This window comes from Muscardinus avellanarius (assembly GCF_963383645.1).
Source record: "Muscardinus avellanarius genome assembly, chromosome: 7".
NCBI lineage: Eukaryota > Metazoa > Chordata > Mammalia > Rodentia > Gliridae > Muscardinus > Muscardinus avellanarius.
This window is the reverse complement of record NC_137793.1, coordinates 35,986,253-36,011,837: the sequence shown is the minus strand read 5'-3', so window position 1 is coordinate 36,011,837 and position 25,585 is coordinate 35,986,253. Positions and strand designations below refer to the sequence as shown.

Here is a 25,585-nt window from a genome sequence, read left to right as displayed (position 1 = left end):
TGATAACACCACTGCTTCCATGTCTTTTCCCAGCGTTCCACAGAAGCAGAAGTGCTTCTGGTTTTTATTTCAGATTTAACTCAAGACAATTTCTGAATGAATTTGCATTAAATTTCTAAGCTACTCAAAACCTCGGCTGCCCAACATAAATGCATCATTAAAAAACAGATTCCTAGCCAGGCATGGGGGTGGGTGTGTTTGCAATCTCAGTACTCGGGAGTCTGAGACACAAGGATTGAAGGTTTGAGGCCAGCCTCAGCTATTTAGTGAGTTCCTGTTTCAAAATAAAGAATAAAAAGTAGGGCTGGGGGTATAGCTCAGAGATAGACTGCCCCTGGCTTCAATCCTCAGTACTGCAACAAGTAAGTAAATAAGTAAATAAATAAATTAATTAATAAGCAGATTCCTTTGTACAGAGAACATTTACTATCAATTCATTTGATTAAAAATAACTGTAGTCCCTTTCCTTTTTTAAGCCAGCCATTTCTACCCTCTAGGACTTTCTATCCATAAATAAGAAACACACACACACTCTTTTTTTATAATGAAGACATAACTACAACTTTTAATATGTAACTATATATATATGTGTGTGTATGTATGTATATGTATGTGTGTATGTATATGTAGGTATGTATGTATATGTATGTGTGTGTGCTTTTTTTGGTACTGGGGATTGAACTACCCAGGGGCATTCTACCTTTGAGCTACAGTCTCAGCCTCTTTATTTTTTTTTTAAACAGGGTCTTGCTAAATTGCTGAGGATTTGCTAATTTGTTGGCCTTGAGTATGTGGTCCTTTCTTAGCCTCCCAAGTACTGGGATTACAGGCATGTGGCACCACACCTGACTGTAATAATATATCTTAAGTAGGGACACATAAGGTGTGCACAATCTTTTCTAAGGGATAGTTTCCCACTGTGAGCACAGACAACATGAGAAACTGCCCCTATATATATTGTTTACCATATTTTGCTACTATACCAAAAAAACCCTGAAGAAACAACCTTATTAAGTCCATCATTGATTAATTATGAGTATAGACAGGATAACTTCTTAGAATTAAATTGGTAAAGTGGTATGTATATTTGTACTTTTGATAGATGAAATATATCCCTGACACTTTTGTCCACTGTCTCTTGTCTGATATCTCACCTATACAGTTTTCCATTAGAGTGTTTACCAAAGTTCACAGGTAAAAAAAAAAAAAGTAAAATTTCAACTTTGCTTTATATTTTCTTACTCTAAAAAAGATGTAATATTTAGTAGTTCCAAGTATTTCCAAGTATTTCCAAGTATTTCCAAGTGGTTCTTGTCCATAGTCCATTCATATCCTTGATCACCTTCATATTTCTTCAATTGTAGAATTTCTTTACATAATGAAAGTTTTGTTCTTGTCTGTGTTAGGAACTGGCAATGTTTTTCCCAGTTTTTCATGGCATTTGTTTTCCCTAGTAGTGTTTTTTTCTCTTATTATCACAGAATTTATTTTATGTAGTTGAATTTACCAATCTGCTCCTCTCTATAGTTTTTAGGTTGGCAATACATTGAAACACACTTTCTCAGATCTAAGACTCTACAAGAATTTTTCATGGTTACTTTTAACCCACTATGTTTCTTTTGTTAATGTTTGATTCACTTAATATTTATCTTGATATAACATGTGACACACAGATCAAGTTTATGATCAATGGTGGTTTTTTTTTTTTTTTTTTTTGGTGGTACTGGGGGTGGAATCCAGGGGCTTTTCTACCTCTGGGCTATACTCCCAGACCTATTTTATATTTTATTTGGAAACAGGGTCTCACTAAGTTGCTGAGAGCCTCACTAAGTAGCTGAGGCTGGCTTCAAACCTGTGCGATTCTCCTGTCTCAGCCTCCCAAGTGCAGGATTACAAGTGTGCGCCACCACGCCCGGCTAAGTTTGTCTTTTTAAAAATATATGCCACTTGACTGTGGTGGCACACACCTGTAATACCAGTACTTGGTAGCTGAGATAAGGAGGATCACACATTAAAGGCCAATCTCAGCAACTTAGCAAGACCTTGTTTCAAAATAAAAACATACAAAGGTCTAAGAGTAGAGCTTGAAGGGTGAATGTCCATGAGTTCAATCTCCAATATTAAAAAAAAATCCAGACATCTCAACATAAATCACTATATACTCTTTTCTTTTCCCATATTGATTTAAATACCATATTTTTAGACTGTTGTTGTTTGGTTGGTTGGTTTGGTTTGCTACTGAGGATTAAACCCAGGACCATTTACCTCCCAGCTACACCCCAGCCCTTTTTATTTTTATTTTCTTGAAACAGGAGCTCACTATGTTGCTGAGGCTGGCCTTGAACCTGCGATCTTCCTGTCTCAGTTTCCCAAATACTGGGATTACGAGTGTGTTCCACTACTCCCAGCCATATATTGTATTCTTTACTGGAATGTCTATTGCATCCCTTTGGGCTGTCTATTTACACATTAGTGCCATAGTAATTTAAGCATTTTAGCTTTTAACATATTTTTGTGTTTAGAAAGGCTAGTTCTCTATTCTTTTTTGGAAAACTGCTGTTTTAGCTTTCCATGAGAATGGTAAAATATGCCTCACTCTCCTAAATCTATTTCTCTAGGTAAGTGGTATTTGCTCTCTCCTGTGACCACAGATGGAATCAGCTGAGTTCCACTTCCTCATTTCTACACCTTCTATCTTAGGCCCGCAATTTTCATTCTAAAATCACGGTGAATGGATCTATTCAGCACCATGGCACAGAATACAACTTCATTTTAATGAACGGAAAATATGACAAAAATTCATCAATTGAGTAAGAGATAGGCAGAGCACACGTCACAGGGTAAAGCTGACGTCTAGAGAACTAATTTCACGGGCTAACCTCCCCAAGCTTCCTTTCCGGAGGCACAGTGGGAAGGTTTCCTCAAGTATCAAGGCTGAGGTGAAGAAGCAGGATGAGGAGCAAGGTCTCATGCTTTTCCAGCCTTTATTCTACTGGGGCAGAGAGACAATGCTTTTTCTGATCACCCAGCTTACAAACTCCACCTCCAGAGCTGGGATCACTAACTAGGTCTGATTTTGGGCCATAGTAGACTTTTCAGGTTCTACCACAAAACACAGCAGACCAAGGCTAGACCACTCTGCTCTCCTGCTACTGAGGCTGCTGGGTCCCCGGCAGCCCCTCTCAGCGCGGTCCAGGGGTCCTGGTTGCCTGGACACCAGCTCCTTAGCTCACAGCACTGTCTAAGAGCAGATGCTGCAGTGAGTCTGCAGGCTGGAGACAGATGCTCCCGGCTCTGTGGTCTCCTACCTACGCTACCTCCAGAAGTTACTTGGCCTTGAGTCTCAGCTGATTCTTCCTCTGTAAAGTGGGTTAATAACAATCCCCACACCTGATATGATAACTTAATGACAATCCACATAAAATGGTTTAAGTACTGTCTAGAATACAATAAGTGCTGAAGGGAATATTGGCTTTTATTGCTTGTTGATGTATACAATCTGGTGGCAAGTTCTGACAAAAAAATATATATATATACACTATAAAATATATATAACACAATATATAACACAATACATAACACAATATATAATACAATATATAACACAATATATAACACAATATGCTGGGCGTGGTGGTGCACGTTTGTAATCCCAACATTCGAGAGGTTGAGACCAGAGGATTGCGGTTTGAGAACAGCCTCAGCTACTTAGCGAGGCCCTTTGTAAAGGGGCCTGAGACCCTGTTTCAAAAATAAAAAGACTAAAAAATAGGGCTAGGAGTATAGCTCGGAAGTAGATAACCCTGGGTTCCATCCTCAGAACCACAAAAACAAAACAAAACACCCCACAATATAACAAATGACAGAGGAATAAAGTATTTGTCCTGAAGGCAGAATATAAGCTTGACTACAGCAGCTTCAGCTTTCTTACTCTGGAGAGGGAGTATATGCTTTACATCGTGTTCTAAAGTTCTTTTCAAAGGATTTAAAAGATGATAGTTTTAATAGTTTTGTTTTGCTTGGTACTGGAAGTTGAACCCAGAGACATTCTACCTCTGAGGTATACCTCCATTTCTACTTTTTAATTTTGAGTCAGGGTCTTGCTAAGTACTTAAGGTTGGCCTCAAACCCGAGCTCCTCCTGTCTCAGCCTTCCAGGTTCTGAGATTGCATGCATGCACCACCAGCTAGTTTTCATAGTTTTTAAATGGGGGACCTCAAAAGTCTTAAATGTTTCCGATGTTTCCCTTACTTTACTCCCTATTTTAATACATAGCTTTCCCTTTGAGAAGTAGTAAATGGATTTATTACTTTTTATTTTGATATACTTTTGGTAATGTGAGTAAAAATGAATACTTTTCATGTTAGTATAAAAAGTTTATTTCCCATGATTTATCAAAGAAGAGATGGAATAGCAGTAAAAGAAACAGTGCCAATAATGTCTCTGAGTTTTGTGAACATAAATTAATGTATCTGTTATAATCTCAAAAAATGCTGTGTTGATAGAACAAAGCTAAAGACTTTTCAGAATACATCTAAAACATCTGACACATGAAGAACCACTGAAGGGAACCTTTCCAATACCATGACGCTCGTTCTTTTCCTGCCTCCCATATACGCCAGGAAAAAACAGCCAACTCCAGCCATGGCAAACAAGGTACAGTTTGAAAAGGGGGCTCACACAAGGACCTCTGGCCCGGGGCTGGGCTTCATCTGCAGGGGCCGCACTTCAGACTAGATGAGATGCAGCAGTGCATACTGCTTTCATGGGTTTTGCCTCTCCTCTTTGTTTAAATTAAATGGGTATTTAGACTAATGAAGGTCTGAGTAAGTAACTGAAACAACTTTCTTTTTGGATGTGAAAAAGTGGTTTATTTCACCAAATAATCACTTTGCCTGCTGCATGACAGAATGAGGAAATTAGATTTTGGAACCAAACTGGCCCAGGAGAAATAAGACATAACTTCAGTCATGAGAGGTGTGGTGGAAGTTGTGCCCCTGAGTAAAGATGCAAACATAGCTGGTTTTCCTTGAGAGACAGAGAAAGAGAGAGAGAGAGAGACAGACAGACAGACAGACAGACAGACAGACAGACAGACAGACAGACAGACACAGACACAGAGACAGGCAAGCAGGATAGCAATGTATGTTTCCTTCTGCTTTGGGCTCAGATTTATAGCTTGGACAGTACTCTGTGTAAGAACATAAAGGAAGAAGAGAGTCTCATGAGAGAATCTACCATACTAATTATTATTACGCGAAGCCTCCACGACAGATAGTAAGCCATCTGTTTCAAACATTAAATCGAGAGGTGAACACCACTCCAACCATTGCTTAAAATTTAGAATACAGTATACGTGCTCAAACAAAAGTTTGGCAGACCAAGCCTTTCTCACTAAGACTTCAGATAAGAAGACACGCCGGTCAATGAACAGGTCACAGTTCTTGCTTTTAGAAAGAAAGGCAATGGCTGTGGGTGGCCACAGAGGGACAGTGATACAGAAGCTCCAAAAACACCAAGTTGCATTTAATGTTTATGTTCTTGATCTCTCAATGGCAGCCAGAGCAAAATCAAATTACTAAGAAAATGAAGCCAGGCATGGCGGTGCACGCCTGTAATCCCAGTACTTGGGAGGCTGAGACAGGAGGATCACAGGTTCAAGGCCAACCTCAACAACTTAGCAAGACCCTATTTTAAAATAAAAAATAAAAAGGGCTGGCATGTAACTCAAAGAGTTAAAATGCTCCTGGGATTAATCCCCAGTATCACAAAAAGGAGGAGGAGGAGGGGAAGGAGATGGAGAGAGGGAAGAACAGGAGGGAGAGAGAAAAATCATTATATGAAGAAAAAATTCCCTTGATGAAGACCATTACCCTCTATCTGAATTTAGTCTTGGGCCCAAAATTTGTCTTCTTTTTGGACACTGAACCCAAGACAAATAAATTAACTTCTTATACATCCTATTCTCCATTAATCAACATCTACTTGTTAAGAGCCTCCTATATGCCAGAAACTGTTCTAGGCTCTAAGGTGCAGCAGTATACAAGACAGAGTCTCTTTCCTTAAGTATCTTAATCAAGAATGCAGTGAAGCAGTCAACAAATAGGTACACACAAAACATCAGTAGCAGGACTGTTAAAAATTAATATGTGCCCCGGGCGTGGTGGCGCACGCTTGTAATCCCCACGCTTGGGAGGCGGAGACAGGAGGATCAAACTGGTTTGGAGCCAGCCTCTCTGGTTTAAGAGACCCTGTTTCCACATAAAAAATAATAAAAAAATTAGGTCTGGGAGTGTGGCCCGTGGGAATGTATCCCGGAGGTAAAAGGGCTTCCAGGAACCCCAGTACCACACACACAAAAAAAATTAATATGCTTACTTTGTAATTTCTTGTTGAGAATGCCACCATGTTATCAATAACTCAGATCCCAAATGCCAGATGCCTTTATTAGGGCTAAACAGATATAGTAATTTAAAGACTAAAAATATTTTCTTTAGATAATTTCATTGCTGTATGAACGGCATATGAAACATACTATAGTAAAAACAGGAAGTACGTCATTTTAAAACAAATCTCCCAATAGTAGTAGAGCTTATATTCATGTTATAACTCACAGAATAAGTTTAAATGCTTTACCTTTGGCAGTTGGTCAAAAGTAATTGCTATGGTTATATTTTTATTTAGAGAAAACATTAAATTTATGGCAAATTTTTACACTGATGCTGAACTGCATATAAAGACTATAGTTCAAAACCTGTAGCAAAATCAGTCTTTTTAGATAGACTATACTCTCAATTATTTTAAATAATTTCATAAGTAAATGCCACTTACTGTTATGTAAAAGAATAGTCCCCCCAAAATTGATGACAACCAGTTTTAAAACATATCTAAGTAAATTTGATTTATACACAGGCCTTCATGAAACCTTTACATTTCGAATTCTAATCACCATTTGTTCTATTTCTGCTCCTCCCCACAAATCCCAAATATAAAATCTCATAGTTCTTTCTGGGCAGTGGTTAAATGGGTTTGTTTATTGGGGCAGGAAGTAAGGAAGGACATTCCTAAAGACCATACACAAGTGGCGAATAAAGAGTTGCACTGTCTTCCTCCAAACTCTGGCTTGGCTCTCTGTGTGGCCTTGATAAAATGTGATGCAGAAAGGGCTTAGTCCGGTTTCAACTAAGGGAAATGCATTGTTAGGCCTGGAATGAAAACGTCACACCCAGTGCAGCCAGTCAGGGGCATGCCTTCTGTGATCAAACAGTGGTTTTGTTCCTAAGTACAACCACCCTTGGGTCTATTTTTTGTAATATTTGGAAATAAAAAGTGAAGAGAAATGACAAAAGGCTGAGCAACAGAAACGACCCCCCCAAAAGCCAGGAGGAAAAAAATAAAAGCAGCAAGAAAAGAGCAGCATACCCTCTGGAGTCTTCTGAAAATTTGGTCCAATTCTTGGGCTAATGTAGATAAACTCACATAACTTCCCTCACCTTCCAAGTATTTTTCTTAAACTTTTCATTATCAACAGACACTGATGATCATCCGTGTACTAAAGCAGCATGAACTACCTGAACATTCTTACAGAGTTGCAGAGAGAATTGTTTTGATTCTTAAAATAACGAACTGTATTTTTATCACCTTTTTATGGGAGCATGAAATTAATCTGTAATAGTATTAAGAATATATTTAATTATAAAGATCAACTTGGAGCTGACTATAAATGAGGTTGAACAAATGAAAAATACAGGATGCTACATGTCCAATGGGTTTATGGGATTATGATTCTGATAGTCTTCAAGCAATTGCATATGTACACACCCACATTACCTTCTTTCTAATAATATACTTCACATTCCTGTTGACTTTGGATAGTTACTCCCTCAATTTTGCATTTTCCCATTTTATTTTCTACAGAGATGGACAGAATCTTATAACTAATCAACAAACATAACCCTTTCAGAACCCTTTCATTTTGCCTTTCAGAAAGGAAAAAAATAATAATAATTTGAGTTGATGAGGTTGATATCACACAAAAAATGAGAATAGTTTAGTTTGTCTTTAGAAAACTACATCAGATGAAAGAGTGATTTAGGTAGCAAAATAACTGTAAAGACAAACTTATACTTCAGTGTTGCTGGAAGCATCAAAACTGTTTTAGCCAGGCATGGTGGCACATGCTTGTAATCCCCGCGCTTGGGAGGTGGAGACAGGAGGATCGCGCAGATTCGAAGCCAGCCGCGCTGGCTTAAGAGACTCTGTTTCCACATAAAAAAGTATAAAAAAGGTACTGGGAGTGTAGCCCGGAGGTAGAAGGGTTTTTAGGAACCCCAGTACCACCAAAAAAAAAAAAAAAGTTTTAAATCTTTATAATCATTGAAGGTACATGCATTTAGAAGTTTCTTGAATTTTATAATAATGATAAAAATTTTTATCAAAGATAATATATGACACAGTGCTAACTACTAACACATCATTTTACACATGGTACTGAGGAGGTATAAGAGAAGTAGGCCAATAGGGAAGAGGCCTCAGTAGAAAAACTTAATTTCCTGAGGTGAAACCAGCCCCTCCAAAGTTCAGAGATAAGAATGACCAAAGCTTCACAAAACCATCTGTTTACTAATCAACAAACCCAGGAGATATCCCTGGAGCAAGGCTGGCACCTCTACTGAAAGAAGGAGACCCCTCAAGGACATGCAAATACCCTATGCAAATTTTAAGAACTGACTCCAAGTCATAGAAGACATGCAGAGATATATAAACCCCTAGACCAGTCATGAGGACAGTTACCTACTCTGGGAACCCCTCTCCGTTGGGGAGCTCCTCTCTCTCTCTCTCTCTCTCTCTCTCTCTCTCTCTCTCTCTCAGGTCACGTTAGTTTTGAGAGAAGGTGGGGTGCAATTGAAGGCACTTGGCCCAGGCTACACTTGGGGAGTGACCTGAAGGCCTCCACTGGACATCAAGGCCGACCAGGGCCCCTACGGGTGACCTGCACTTCTTTTCTGGTAGATCACGTGGACTTTGGGAGAAAGCAGCTTGCAACTGAAGGCATTTGGCTTGGGGTACCCTCAAGAATTGTCCTGAAGGCAGCTGCTGGACACCAGAGCCCCGATAGCCCTTAAGGGTGTTCTGCCACTTCTCCTATTCTTTTCTGGCAGATTGCGTGGACTTTGGGGAGAAAGCAGCTTGCAACCGAAGGCACTTGGCCCGGGATACACTTGGGCAGTGACCTGAAGGCAGCTGCTGGACACCAGAGCCCCGATAGCCATTAGGGGTGTCCGGCCACTTTTTCCTATTCTCTGTTGCTTCCAATAAACCTGTTACTCCCCTTCCTGCTGTCTGCAGGTGTCATTCTTTGCTCATCACAGACAAGAATCTGGTAAGGAAACACTGAGTTTCTTCTCAAGAAACTCCATTTCATCTTAAGGAAACACCGTGTTTCTTCTCACGAAACCTCGTTTCAGTACTATATTTCACTTGGACTTCTATCTCAATTTTAATTATTGATATAATTCCATAAGTGAAATGTGAATCTACTTTTATTAAGGAAAAATAGAAATGACTGAATTATTTCCACTTTCATTACAACAAAGAAACTGAGATAATAAACCAGATACAAAACACTCATTGGCTCTTTCCAAAGTCAAACTCTTAAGGCTACAATATACAAGCCAATACTAAAACATTGTAGGTTATACCTACACTTGAATATTAAAATTAAAAATTATGATTAAGTCAACAGTCTTGAAATTTTCATATGAAATCATGTTTTGCTTGGATTCAAAATGAATAGAGACACTCACCTTCACATTTCTGAGTAGTGTCACCCTGTTTGTGACCAGCAGGGCATCTGCATTCAAAAGAGCCCACTGTATTGATGCAGTTTCCTCCCTGGCATAATCCCGGAATCGCCTGGCATTCATCCACATCTGCAAGAAGAAAACATCTTGAGCACAGATACCAGTGATTTTCAGAATATCTCTCTGCATTTCTTCAATGTATAGAAGAACCTCGGTTGTTCAAAAAAGAATGGGGTGAGGGGGGTAAGATCCCTTTGTATGCAGATTTATATGAATGGTATTGTTATAGGTCTTATTTTATTTCTTTTTTTTAATATTTGTGGATCTGGGGATAGAACTCAGGGGCATTCGACTTTCGAGCTACACCCCCCTGCCCTATTTTTTATTCTTTATTTTGAAACAGGGTCTCACTAAGTTGTGGAGGGTCTCACTAAATAGCTGAGGTTGTCCGCACTGTGATCCTCCAGTCTCAGCCTCTTGAATGCTGGGATTACAAGGTTGGGCCACCAAGCCTGGCTTGTTTCTTATTTTAGTTTTCCTTTGAAATTTTGTTTAAAAGATCCATCTGTGCTGTTATGTGATAATCTGTTGCTTCAGTTTGCTACTGGAGCACTTCTTAATGTGTTCATTCTCCTGGTAATGGGTACCTAGTTTATCTCTAACTTCTCAGTAAGTCTTCACTAATGTTTCTTTTGTTTGCTTTTGTTTTCATCTTTAAAACCTTGAACTTGTGATCCTCCTGCCTCAGCACTTGCCAGTAATCTTCCTGGAATTCTAGTCTAGTGCCACCACACCAAGTTCTCCACTGTTTCTTTATGTGTAGACAAACACTGAAAACAAAATAGAGATATACCTAATAATCCAGTTAAGGAGATAAAATTAATGCAAACAATTAATTTATCTAATAGGGAAAAAATGAAAAATAACAAAAAAAACAGGTGGGGCACAGAAGAAATAGTAAAATACAGATTTAAACTCAATGTTATTGATACATGAAATATAAACAGTATAAATAATCTAATTAAAATACTGAGATTATCTGATTTTATTTTGAAATGTCAAAAATTTATATCACTAGCAAGTAATATTCTTTGACAGATTAAAAATTAAAGTATGAATGACATCTTAAGTATTCACTAGTCAAAAGTAAGTTAACAAGCCAGGCGTTGTGGTGCACTCTTGTAATCTCAAAATTTGGGAGGCTGAGACAAGAGGATCGGGTTTGCAGACAGCCTCAAGTACTTAGTGAGGCCCTCTGTAACTCAGTGAGACCCTGTTTCAAAATAAAGAATAAAAAATAAAGAATAAAAAATAGGGCTGGGAGCGTAGTTTAAAAGGTAGAACGCCCCTGGGTTCCATCCCCAGTACCATACACAAAAATGTAAGATAACATGACTATCTTAATATTATATAAAGTGATTAGGAGGATAAGAAATATTACATGGACAGTGATATTTCATAATTACAAAGTGTTCAATTCTAAACTAAAAAGATAGTTCAAAACTAAAAAGATATAATAATGCCGAGTTATGGATTGATTATAAAACATTAAATAGCAGGAGCAAACAGAATTCCAGAAGATAGAAATAAAAGTTAAAAAAAATCACAATGATGGGGAAATTTCCATATTTCTTTTTAAGTAATTAGTAAAATACCTTGAAAATCAGCAAAGATATTTAACTTGGGCTACATTTTAAACACACGTGTTCTGACATTTATAGAACACTCTACACACTTCAGCAGAACATATATTCTCCTCAACATCTACCAGACAGACTATACTCTGAGAACATATAAAGACTCATGACAAATAAAAGAAAATTAAAATAATCCAAAGTATATTCTCTAAACACACCAGAGTTAAACTAGAAATTAAAAATGAAAGGCATTTGGGATATCCTCAAATATCTAGATTCTAAAGAATATGCTTTGAAAAATGAGATCACATAAAATTATAATAAATTTTATATTAAATAAAAATAAAACTAGGCCATATCAAATTTGTGAGATATAGCTAAAGTTATGCCTAAATGTAAATACATAGCATTAAATGCTTATATTACAAAAAAAGGAAATTTTTAAATTAATGATCAGGTTTTCATGTTAATACACTTGAAAAGAAGTACAAATTAAACCTATAGTAAATAGAAGCTATAAAATAACAATGATAAAATACAAAAGAGACAATAGAAGAACCAATGACTATGAAATCTGGCTCTCTGGAAATATAAGTAAAATTGATATCTGATCATGACTGATCAAAGAAAAGAGATATGAATTATGAATATGGATGGGGACAGTGAACAAATCACTGTAGATCAAAGGAAATAGATGAACAACTTTATGGCACTAAAGCCAATAATTAAGATAAAATGTACAAATTCCTGAAAAGGCACAAATATCAAGGCTCCCTCCAGAAGAGATAATTATCAATGGCAGTACATCTGTCAAATTAATTTAACTCATACTTTAAAAGCTTCAGACAGCTGGGTGTGGTGGCACACGCTTGTAATCCCCCGCGCTTGGGAGGCAGAGACAGGAGGATCGCGCAGGTTCGAAGCCAGCCATGCTATCTTAAAAGATTCTGTTTCCAAATAAAAAAAAAATGTAAAAATGGGTCTGGGAGTGTAGTCCGGAGGTAGGTGGGCTTCCAGGAACCCCAGTACCACCACCAAAAATAAAAATAAAAATAAAAATAAAAATAAAAATAAATAAATAAAAGCTTCAAACAACCATTTAAAATATATAAAGTTAACTTACGATTTTGTGCGCGCACGCACACACACACATATACACAGCTTCAACAAGTAAAATTTAATACCTAGGTGGTTTTACTTTTGAATTCTTTAAAACTACTTAAGGAATAAGCACCAGTTACATGCAGTTCCTTACAGGAAAAAAACGAAAAAGAAAAAGAGCGGGCATTGCCCTAGCCATTTTATTGGGCTCACATCTCCCTGACATCAAAGCCAGAAAAAGACATTACATGAAAACCAATAAAACAAAATGTCTGGGAGAAGCACTCAGAAAGTCTTATAAAATTTAAGGAAGTCAACTTTAGCAATATATAAAGGTTAATCATCAAGAGAAGTTTATGCTGGAAATTTAAGGATTATTTTCTAACATTCGAATATCAACAGAGTTCATTATATTTACAGATTAAGAAAACATATGCTCATTCCATCGATATAGGAAAGGCAAGTAACAGAATTCAACTTTCACTAATGATTTTAAAATCTCAAGCCGGGCGTGGTGGCACACACTTGTAATCCCAGCATTTGGGAGGCTGAGACCGGAGGATCCTGATTCTCTGACAGCCTCAGCTATTTAGTGAGGCCCTTTGCAACTCAGTAAGACTCTGTTTCAAAATGAAGAATAAAAAATAGGGCTGGGGGTGTAGTTCGGAGGTAGAATGCCTCTGGGTTCCAACCCCAGTACCACAAAAATAAAACTCAGTAAACCACGACTATAAGAAAGTTTCTTTGATAAAGGGAATGCAAAAACAAATGAAAAAACTATAGCTAACATACTAAAGATTTGCAAAAGTTCTCTGCTTTAAGTTTTTGAATCTTTCTCTTTATATCCTTCCAAATTTGCTTGAATTTCTTTCTTTGTAAGAAGTAATAAAATTCAGTAGATTTTTATGCTGAACATTGCTCATTAAAATAAGCACACTATATGTAGTTAAGCAAAATTGTGGTAATCTATTCAAACCAACATGCTAATATGACAGATTTAGTACTGTTCAATATTTAATTGCAAGATAATCTATCTTATAACGAACGTTAAGATATAAAAATAGGAAATTAAAGAAATAACCATTAATTAGTAGCAGTCTACTCCTTTTTTTTTTTTAACCTTAATTCCCATACCCCTTCAGAATGTTGGTTGGCATCTTTCATTTTTTTCCTTGAAAAAGTATGGTATGGATTTATCTCTGTGTTATTATCTATAGATTTACCATATATTTTTGGTAAGCCAACAAATATACGGTATATTTTAGTGTGTCAAAGCATTTAAATCTATAGAAGAGCTTAGCATCCTTGTTATTTCTTCCTCATTTTAACTATGTCTATAAACTTAATTTCAAAAGTCTCAATTATTTTTGCATTAAAAAGTAAATTTAACATGTCTTATTAAAGGATATCTAATCCAAACAAAAAGTAACTGGAATGAAATATATGGCAAAAAGCTTATATACTGAAAAGTTTAATTCAAAACACTTTAAACTTTTTTATTTTAAAGTGTACATTCCCACCCTCATTACAGTGTGGCATAAAATGTCCCTAGAAACTTCCTGGCAGATAAATCAGAGAAGGAATATCATGATATAAGCTTAAAAATGAGGCCAAACATATAAATCCCTTAAAACTACTCATAAAAATCTTAGACTACATACTTAGTAGACTCAGTGATTTTTCAAAGAAAAAGTAATCTGACCTTACAGGGTTTATTTTATAACTGCCTAAATAGTATTTTCCTAGAAGGAATAAAAATATCAAACCTTTATTTCTAAAGTCTCCTGGACTATGCAGCTATACAGAATTAGTTTATTTTAGGTAGTCAAGTTAATAGTTAAAATAAAAAGGAACATTTTAAAAAATAATATAGATATAGTAAACCAGCGCTCTCTATAAAAATGAAAACGAAAAAGCAAGCTCAGGTCTTCAAACTATGGAAGTTTCTACATCTTTAGTCCTAGCATAGGCAGCTACTAATGCTTAATTTCCACTGCCCAGGTTGTGCTCAAGTATTTCTTTTCATAGCTTTAATTCAGGCACAGAGATTTTATTTCTTTAGATGCTGAAGTATTTCTAATCACGCGTAAGAATTTTATAGAATAAAGTTACATTTTTTTGAAACTTAAACCTTCTGTAATTGCTTCAGTCCATGTCTATTACGGTTATAAAGTAACACAACATTAATAGTTCTACTTTATGAATTCATTTATTCTCCAACTTCTCCAAGTGAACTTGCCCTAAAAGATTGAACTCATTATATAAATTAGCATTAGATGGTATATTATTTTTAGTTCATGTACAAATATGGAAAAATATGTGCAGTGGGCATAGGCATATAAAAATGGTTTGTTTAATTTGTATGCGTGGGAACCAAGGACCACAGGAGCAATTAATGTATTTGTTAGTGTGTGGGTTCTTTAAGCTCATCCTGTCATCAAATCAGAGGCCTTTTTAAATGGAACTCCTTATGTTTATACTCTATAGATACTTTTATTTCACAATACTTTTGTTTCCATAAAACCAAATGTTAGAAAGTATAGCAACTGAAGAATAGACCTAACTCCATCTGGAATCTGTGAAATATGTGGTTTCTTAGCAACCACTCAATATGGATTGATTCAGACAGAATATCCACCCTTTAATGTATGACACAAAATTCAAATGTTCAGCCAGTGACCATCACTACAGGCAAATGCTGGTAATTTACCACTTGTCGGACTCTGAACCGGTAATAAAAAGAACAGTGCATGTTCCAGTCTCAATGTTTCTTATTCCAACAAATGTGCCTACTATTTTCCAGCTGTTAAAAGTCAGAAATCCAGGAGACAAATCTGGCATTCCCCCGTCCCTTGTCTTCCATCACCCCATCAATAACCCCACCACTGCGGGGACCTTGGAACCAGTTTGCTTACCTTTCTTCCTCTGCCTTCTGTACTTCATTCTCTACAGAACAACTAAAGCAACCCTATTCTATAAATCACATCAGGTTCATGCTGTTACCCTACTGCCACACTGTCTTCTGCTTTCTATTCTATGAGTTGTTTTGGAGAAGTCTGAGAACAGTGGGATATTCTCTTACTTAAAAATCAACACATACAAGCCGGATGCCGTGGCACATGCCTGTACTCCAGTACTTGGGAGACTGAGACAGGAGGATTACAGAATCACAGCCAGTCTCAGCAACTTAGTGAGACTCTGTTTAAAAAAAACAAAAACATAAGGTTGGGGGTGTAGCTCAGAGGTAAAAACATCCCTGGGCTCAATCTCCAGTACCCCCAAAATAAAATAAAATACACATTTACGAACATATTGTGCCTTATGTCCATGAGATTTTCATTATCTTTTTAAAGAAATTTTTAGTGGTGCATTGTAGTCATACATCTTAATGGGATAAAAAAAAAAAAAAAAAAAAAACTAGTGGAAACATTCGTGCACACATTAGCCGATTAGCTTATTAAGTGATGCTCCATGCCTTCCAATCAGTAGACTGAAGCCTATACCTACTTTAGAAAGTATTTCTGTCAGTTTTAAATGTATCTTTTTCAGTTCTATTCCTCGGTTTTCTATAGTCCCACTTCACCGTGTGGCAGCTTTTCTGTCATCATTGCTTATGTTTGTTCTCTGATGGTTTGATTTGTGTGGTCTCCTGTGTCACCGACTCTTTTCAGGTGTACGTACGCACGTGTATGTGTTCTTTGTCTTCCATTAAGCCTGGTTTTCAACCCTTCCTCCATGGCTTCTTGTGCACTACCAACTCCCTTTCATCTCATTTGACTGTAACTTTCCTCTGAGCTCCTTTTAAAAGAGAGGCCATACTGTGTTCAGTTTCCTTGAGATAAGATGGAACCTCGCTTTTTTGGGTGGTAATGCTCTGAAGCCCTTCTTCACCTGTCTTTCCCTAATATTCATTTTATTTCTTTCAGTTTTTTCTATGTAGGCCTTCTCATTGCTCACCTTTCAATGGGGGTAATTTCTTGCCCCAGAGTGAAGAAAGCCAAGAAGAAATGAGTTGTTTTGAAAACTCCTCTAGGACATACTGCCTGAAACAGTTTATTGCTAAACTCCATTTTCTATATTTTCTTCTCTTGCTTTGGGCAACAATTTCCAACTTTCAGTTGGTGATGTGGCTGCCATTTTCCACCTTTTATAGATTGTTTACTAGTCGATTCTAATTTCTCCTTTCTTCTCTCCTGACCTCCAGAGAGTGTCTTGGGCTGGAAGGCAGATGTTTAGAAATGGCTCGCCTTCCACTACCCTGCTGTCTCTTCCAGAGACATTCTCCTCTCCAACAGAACACCAACAACCCTAGCTCTCTGCTCTCCATAGAAGCCAGAACCCACTGGGCAGACTGCCAGGATGACGATGCTTTAAGTAAAAGTTAAGAAAACTCTCCCTGTCGCAGTAATTTCTCACCTGTGTTTTTATCACTAAATTCAATTGGGTCTAGCAGTATTATTTTAGAATGCTGGGTTGTTTTCTACTATTTATTTTCATGGTAGTTTTTATTTAGTTAGAAAAGGAAGCATCATCCTGTTGTATTTAATTGATTATGTTTTAATATTTTTGGATCACCTAGGCATGACTTGGGATAACTCAGCATGATTATTTAAATTAGACTTTACAATGAGCTGGTTAACTTGGTCCATACACAGTCAAGATAAATATGTTTGGGCTGTACCTATCTTTGATAATTTATGCAAATTCCATGAGTGAGATAATAGCCCAATCTCCTTTTTACTTTGTGCTATACAGAAGCTCTGGAAGAAACTTTCTAAAACCAAGGAGGCTGGCCACACAGGCTGCCTGATTTCTGTGGAAATTAAACTCTCCCTTTTCATGTTCAATTAAGACTTAACAGTTACTTGACTCCGTATACCAATACCATATAAAAAGAACGCACACCAGCATTTGTTTTGCAGGGATGGGTTTGGAGCACTATTTCTTTACTCCAGTTCTGGCCTGTGTGCTTCCTAGAACTGTGTCAAATACACGAATCACTGTTCCTCTCATGTTATCTCGAACGGAGCCGAGCCCAAGCTGAGGCTGGTTACTATTATCAATGATAAAGCAAGACTTGGAATGTAACAAGTAAACTTTCTTTACTATATATTAGTTTTAAAACATATGGAGGTAGTTTAAAAGACAAATACCTAAACAGTAAATAGCATTAATTAATAACTAGGTGGGTTGTATTTATTTTTAAAGATTCTAAGCACAACCAGTCCATTTGAAGTATTATTTCTAATTAGAATAGACTTACATAACTGAAGATAAAAAAGGAAGACACTATTTGTAAGAAAATAATACATAAGCAGATGGAAATTTATGACAGATTTAGGATTTATACATATTCCTGGAAAAACTTAGTGTCACTTTTTGTATGGATGTGGTATTGGAATATTAGAATATCCATACAATACTGGTATTGGTATTGGAGGTAGAACTCTACCTCCAAGCCCTTCATTTTATTTTATTTTATTCTTGTTTTGAAACAGGGTCCCACAAGGTTGTAGAGGCTTGCTAAGTTACTAAGGCTGGCCCTGAACCTGCCATTCTCCTGTATCAGTCTTCCAAGTACTGAAGTAACAGTTATGAGCCACCACACTCAGCCTTAATGCCACTTTTACAATCTTTAAGTCACTTGCTTTATGAGAGCTTAAATTTTAAGGCCTATAGGAACTGAGTTTGATCCTTCGGTGTAGGACGAAATAGAAGAAAGTACAAGACTGAATGTGGATGCTGGACAAGTGAAGGACTCACGTGGCCTTCTAGAGCAATTAAGAACTGTCATGACTGATCTGACAGCTCACCAGGATTGTACATTTTTCATTTAAATCCAGAATGTCATCATGGCAACAGTTAAAAATAAAGTTTACTGATTTCTCCATACCTTAATTTTTTAAGGTAGCATCTTAATTTTCTTCAGCCCTTCATTTTCCCCAGTTTTTCTGTTTATGACAAATCATGTCTCCTTCCCTCTTAAGTCAGCATCAGCCTTAAGACATCATCATGTTCAGAGCTTCAGAAAGGTCCTTTCTTGACTCACATAAACCATGTTTTAGAGCCAGTATCAAGCTACTTACAGTTATGGTCCACAGAGCTGAAATTTGTTTTTAACTTTATAAAACTTTTATCAACTCATAAAATTGATCACTATTACAAAAAAGTATCACATGTATTAGATAGTTAGTGTGTTAGAATGCAAGTTTTCCATGCCTCATCTCTGCCAAATTAATTTGGCATAAGTCTTTGAGAAACAGTCTAAGAATTTAAAGAGAAAAATGAAATCACAGCAAGATGTAGCCTAAAAATAGTTTGAGCTGAGGATTAATATTTAATTGAGAACTTTCTATGTCATAATTTTGAAATAATGCAGAACTTTTCAGTTTGCTTTTCCAGACATTTTAACCATGTGGCAAATTTCACTTTGCTATTATTATTGTGCTAATCCATTAGACTTTTAAGGCACATAGTGTCCACCACTTATCGTTGCTTCATAAGCAAAATCAAATCAGTAAACCTTCAGACATGACTAAATTCTGAAGAACACTCAGAAAATTTGAGATCAGAAGATGCATTTAAAAAAAAAATAACTGTGTTCGGAAAAACCAGGCCTTTCTAACAAAACATCAGAGGTAAAAAATCTTATGTGTAAACACAGATGAGGGAAGTCATAATGTGGGATGTTCTGGTTAAAGTTAAGGTCTTTTCTCAACCTGTACTGTTTCCTTCTTTGAAATAGTGAGTTTGGAAGGATTTCAATCTTCATCCCACTCGTTAATACAAACTATTTACTGAACATCTGCTACATGCTGGGCACTACTCTGGATGCCCTGCTGATAATAAGTGATGGAAAGAGTTCTGCCCCCCACGGAGTGTCAATTCTAACTGGGGAGAGTATAAATAATGAAGAAAAGAAATAAGTATACTAGAAGGTGAAGAGTGCTGCAGAAAAACTATTTTTCTAGTGAATCCAGTCAGAATTAATCTAGAAGTAGTAGAATACTTTATCTTTAATAGTAATCTAGCTGGGTGTGGTGGTGCATGCCTATAACCCAGTTCTTGGGAGGCTGAGGATTGTAGGATTGAGACCAACCTCAGCAACTTAGTGAGGCTCTCAGTAACTTAGTGAGACCCTGTTTCAAACTAAAAAATAGAGCTGGGGGTGTAGCTCAGAGGTAGATTGCCCCTTGATTCTATCCCCATTATCACACACATAAACAGTAATATAAATAAATTATATATATTACATGTTATTCTATACACCAATCTGGGAAATCTATAGATAATAGTAAATATTATATTAAACACATTACAGCATATGTTCCTATAGAAGAAATTGGTTTTTTTTCTTCAAACTAGATGCATTAGACTAGCACTCATAGAAAATATATAATTTTACTACACACAATAATTAACAGATTAAAAATGGTATTTAATACAATCTACCTTATAAAGTCTTACCTGTAATAGTTTTTTTTTAAAAAATGCCCACAGCTGGCATGGCTTTTATGTGTGATAAAATATAAATTTCTAATCTGCTGAATTATATGATCACCTCTTGAGAATTCTCATAGCTCTGATTTGAAAAAAGTTAAATATCCCTTAACTGAAATGACTAAAACCAATAGTGTTCAGATTTCAAATATTTTCAGATTTGGGAATATGTGTATAAACATAATGAGCTGTCTTAGGGATGGAATCGAAGTCAAAACACAAAATTTATGCAGTGTTTCATATATGTCTCATATACAGAGCCTGAAGATAATTTTATACAATGTGTTTAATAATTTTGCGCATTTGGGGAAAAACCTGCCACATGAGGTCAGGTATGAAATTTTCAACTTGTGGCATTGCATCCGTTCTCAAAAAATGTTGGATTCTGGAGCAGTTTGGATTCCAGATTTCTGGATTAGAGCTGCTCAACCTCTAGTTTTATAAAATTACCAAAAAATCATTGGAGGGCTACTCTCTGGAATACACTTAACAAACTCCACCAAGTGCTCACATCTTATTATTCAATGAACCGAGACTACCATGAGCCCTCCCAGGTGACAGTTCTCACTTGGAGTTGACAACATTGGACTGTACTTTACAATATGCCTTTTACAAGGGCGGGCTTGGAAAGCAGGCTTCTGACACTGCTTTCTAAACATTTGTTTGAAAGTCTTCAAATCTAATTATAACAAATAAACTGAACTCCCCATGTCTTAAAGACGAGTCAGATCATTTCTGTGAATAACAAAGTCCCTTCCATTTTCTTGTGATCCTCCTGCTATCTGATAAGAAGTCAACTGTCACTTGAGAGCTTATTAGAGAAAATGTCTCCTAGCTCTAAAAACTGATTTAGTACATAAGATATCAGAGAACTAGCCAAAAAAAGAAAAATTAGTAAGAATTGGGGGGACTGAAAATTAGTTAAAATAATTAACCAGTAAATATAAAATAATTTTTGGCTACAAGGATTGGAGTCCCCATTGTAGACTCCTTGAGTCTCTGATAAAGCCCTGATATATCTACCCTGTGCATATGGCTGGGGAATTCCAAGAGATTCCCTGCAAGTAAGATTGTACCCTGCCCAGTTTACAAGCCCCGAAATAACTGCAGTGCTGCAATGACTTCACACTTTGTATTTGAAGACACTATTAACTACATAGTGCTAATTTACAGTGGCTATCTTCTCCCTATTTCCTGGGATCAGGTTTTCACAATTCGAGTGAAATTATGAGAAAGAAAAAATATCTTTTTCTAGGGTGCTTGCATATGTAAGATTGAGAGTGGGAAGAGTCAAGCCATCTGGATCAAGTCAAAGTGTGGTTCAATCTCTAATTGTATTAAATACTGTAAACTGGTATTTTTAAAATTTTTTCAGTTTTTTAAAAATCTGTTCCTCTTTTCTCCATTAATGCCAAGAGCTAACACACAGGAATTAGGGAGCTAAAAGACAAACTGTCAGGGGTCATGCTTGTTAGCCAGCTTCTCTTGGAAACAAGTATTGTGTTAAAGGTTGCCACCCATGGAGCCCGGTTCTCCAGCTCCAGGGGGTGAGGTGGCTCATGGTGACCATGACACTGGCCAGTGGCTCACCTTGGCAGGCTCCGGTGCGGATGTTGGGGATGAAGCCCCGGCGGCAGGGCTGCGGCTGGGCGGGACACATCTCGCAGGGGTGGCCCCAGGCCCGTCCGATGGTGGCACAGCACAGCGTCTTGGTGCAGACGATGCCTGTCAGCTGCCCTTGGCACATCTGGTTATTGACCTGAGTGAAGCATGGGCCTGTCCTGTAATCTGGAGTGAGAGAGAAGAAAAGACAAGTTTTATGATCACACGCCAATCTGACAAGAGTACCTCCAAATGCACAAAAGAGAGACTCTTTCTTCTGACCAAAGCAATGCAAGACAAAAGGCCAAAGACTTTCCTTTTGGAAATTCATTTTCAATCACGAGAAATGCATTAGGAAACTTCAGTGTCCTCTGTCCTGGACACTATACATGACTCCCAGGCTGTATCTGGTACACAGATGTGTTTTATTGGCTTGGATAAAGTGTCTGAAGAATTTAAATTAGTAGCCAACATTGTAAATTTGGGAAATTTCACATGAAATTTGTATTTCTGGCTTTCCTTGTAAAATTGGAAGCTCTGGCCGCAGGAGGATCACCATAATGTGTGTTTCCGGCCCTCCCCTCCCTAGAGGGCTCACTTCCACCCCTCTTTGCCACCGATATGCCTCACCCGGGCCTGAAGGTGTGGGTGTGAGGGGCGCTTCTTTACCTAACAAAGCTTTTCTTTCTGGACTAAGCGGACTAGAATTTAGAAAATCAAATGAGCCAGTAAAGTTATGCATCTGGGCCATCAAATTGTCTATAAATATTGAGTTCTAATAAGGTGATTTGTCTCTGTGTCCGTCAGGCTAGTTCTGTCAGGAAAACGGTACTAGTAAGGTGCTTATGGATGTTTAACCCCCGAGTGATTATAAGACCCCTGTTTTCTAGCACATAACTGTAGCAAGGTGAAGCTCTGCTGAGATAATGGTCAAAATCTCTGCAAATGTATGTCATGGGAGTACACAAGGAGACTCTTCTAGGAATAAGTAGAGATACCCACCCTGTCCTTGCATCTCAAAGTGTGGTCAATGGGCCAGGTGTTTCTGGAGCCTCCTCCTCACTGTGGAGCTGGCTAGAAATGGAGTCTCAGGTGGGACCCCAGGCCGGATGGCCCATAATCTGGTTTTTCAGCTACATATTCTAGAGATTCATACACATCTTAAAGTTTAAGGACTGATTTAGACCTAGCAGACAACTCACACGCAGAGTATTTCTACTCAATTTCTCTTTCGGCTCTAATTTACTTCAATGAGCTTTTTAGATAATCCATAAACATTCCTTCAAACAGAACTGAATCATGGACAAAACCATTTTTTACTGCTGTTTTTAGTGGTACTGGGTATTCAGCAACCCAGGGATGCTCTACCTCTGAGCTATACTCCCAGCCCAATTTTTAAAATTTCTTTTTATTTCGAAACAGGATCTCACTAAATTGCTAAGGTTGGACTCAAACCTGTGATCTTCTTGTCTCAACCTCCCAAGTACTGGGACTAAACAGATTTTGAGTTTTATTATTGCTGTTTTGAAAGAGAAATCAGAGAAACACCAGTGTCCTAAATGATGACTAATTTGATTATACAGATTTGTTCTGAACATACAACAAAAGGTGCATGATTAAAGTTTCTTTTTGCAAATATTTTAGGAAAGGTTTAACTCTAAGGAATATCAGAGGCTACTAGGACTTTCCTACTGAGCTTGAGCACAGATTAATTATTCCACTTGGAGTGGAGGCTGAAACATAGTTCTATAAGAACAAGAAAAACATTCAAGAAGAGAGTCAATAATGTTAGTATTATTTTTCTGAAAAACTGTTACTGGGAAAATAAAACTTGGATAATAACTTTACATTCAAAATGCCAAGTCAGGAAGGTTGAGATACCACATAAATGCTGCATATGGCAAAAACACGACTTAAAACCACATAAAAGTCTTATTTTTTAATGAAAATGAGGCTTTTTCCCATAGAGGAAAATAACATTTTAAAAGCTCAATATAAAGAAACAAAATCTAGAACAGGTAACTTTTTTGGCAAGTTGGTTTAGCATTCTTTTACTCTGTAGTTGAACTTTAACGAAAATAGCACATTTTAATCCCTTGCATAAGAACAACAGATGTGTTGGCCACAAATCATGTTTTTGAAAAAGATGATCTTTGGCATATGCATGAAGATACAGCAACCTTATAAATAAGCACACTGCACATGCCACAAATTGTCAGGTCACAAACTTAAAAATCTATCCTATTGTCCTTCAGACAGTTAGCTTTTTGGTCATTTAAAACAAATATTAGATTCACCATTATAAATAATACCAGGTTCTGAACATGTGGGGACACATATATATGTCTATATATTTTTAGATTTGTGCATAAATACCTGTGCTCACATTCCGTGCACTTTTAAGGTTCCCAGAGGGAAGCCTGCCTAGTCTCCCTTTAACCTCACTCTTAAGTTAACCAACTTTCCAGGAGAGTCATTCCTTTGTCTAACTACAATACCTACTAAAAATGATGTCCTCTCAGCAGGGTCTCTGCGGAGGAGGGGACCCTGTGGCCACAGACAGCTGCTTATCCTTGGCAAGCGACCTTTCCTGTTGAAGGTGCACCAATCACGGCAGCCTGGAAGCACTTGCCATTTCTTACTTCTTTCATTTATATTTTCCTCCTGAAAACAGTGCCAAATCTATTTTTATTTTTTGCAGTACTGGGGATGGAACTCAGGGGTATTTTACCTCCAAGCTACGTCTCCAGTCCTAATTTTTATTCTTTATTTTGAAAAACAATGGTCTCACTGAGTTGTGGAATTCCTCACTAAGTAGCTGAGGCTGTTCCTGAATCGCGATCCTCCTGTCTCAGCCTCCCAAGTACTGGGATTAAAAGTGTGTGCCACCATGCCTGGCTCCAAATCTATTTTTTTTTTTTTTTGGTCTCTTTTTTGCAGTATTGGGGATGGAACCCAGGTGAATTCTACCTCTTAGCTACACCCCTAGCCCTATTTTTTATTTTTTATTCTTTATTTTGAAACCGGGTCTAACTGAATTGCAGAGGGCCTCACTAAGTAGCTGAGGCTGTCTGTCAACTGTGATCCTCCTGTCTCACCCTCTCAAATGCTGGGATTACAAGCATGCACCACCAAGCCCGGCTCCAAATCTATTTTTTATAAGATACAATTTTGCTTTCTGGTTGGCATTTCATTGAAGATTACACTTACAATCTTACCTGTTCCTTCAAGAATTACTAATGTGGGGACTTCCGGGAAGATGGCGACCGAGAAAAGCGGGGCTTAAGAGCCCCGCTAACAACAAACCTCCATTACCACAAAATCAGCGCCTTTCATAGCCAGAAAACACCATCACCAGTGAAACAAAAAATCACCAGGCTCCAGAGAGAAAGCAGACTGAGAACAGAGCCACAGAGGAGATAACCGGCCTATCGCCCGAGGACGCGGCAGACGTGGCGGCAGCAGCGCCATACTGCCGGCGGCACCGGCGAATTCACAGGACGGCTACAGCAAGCCGAGGTGAGCCACTGCGGAACAGCCAGGCGGGATTTCTCCGCGCAGAGAGCATCTAAAGTTCCCAGTGGCCGAGCTCAGCACACGCTGCAGGGATTCAGAGTGGAAACCAAAACCAAGAAGAAAAACACCAGCCCCACAGCCGAGGGCGTAGCAGCGGCGCCATATTGCCACCAGCAGCAGCAGCAGAGAATTCAACGAGTTCAGTACAGCTACATCTGCGTACTCAAGAACAGTGAGTCAAATTGCGGGCCACAGAGGAGAAATCCCAGTACTGTACTCCCTGGGACTTGACCCAGTGGGGGAGGGGCGGTGGCAGAGATATCACACCATAGGAGAACGTGCAACCTGGCACCCCCCACAGTCTAAAGCAGCCTCTATCGACTCTCTGGGTCGGAGACTCTGTGATACAACCCAGTAAAGGTGTAG

At 37.8% G+C, this 25,585-nt stretch overlaps 1 protein-coding gene across 1 annotated transcript in view; it reads right to left on the bottom strand.

Moving 5' to 3' along the window:
• The window catches only part of FBN2 (fibrillin 2), a gene marked incomplete at both ends in the record, with an annotated part of 232,315 nt that overhangs the window by 149,862 nt on the left and 56,868 nt on the right, over positions 1 to 25,585 (bottom strand). The window contains 2 exons of the mRNA XM_080698411.1: positions 9,807 to 9,932; positions 21,632 to 21,829. Coding sequence (XP_080554537.1) covers positions 9,807 to 9,932; positions 21,632 to 21,829 — 324 coding nt within the window. The remainder of the gene's footprint in view (positions 1 to 9,806; positions 9,933 to 21,631; positions 21,830 to 25,585) is intronic.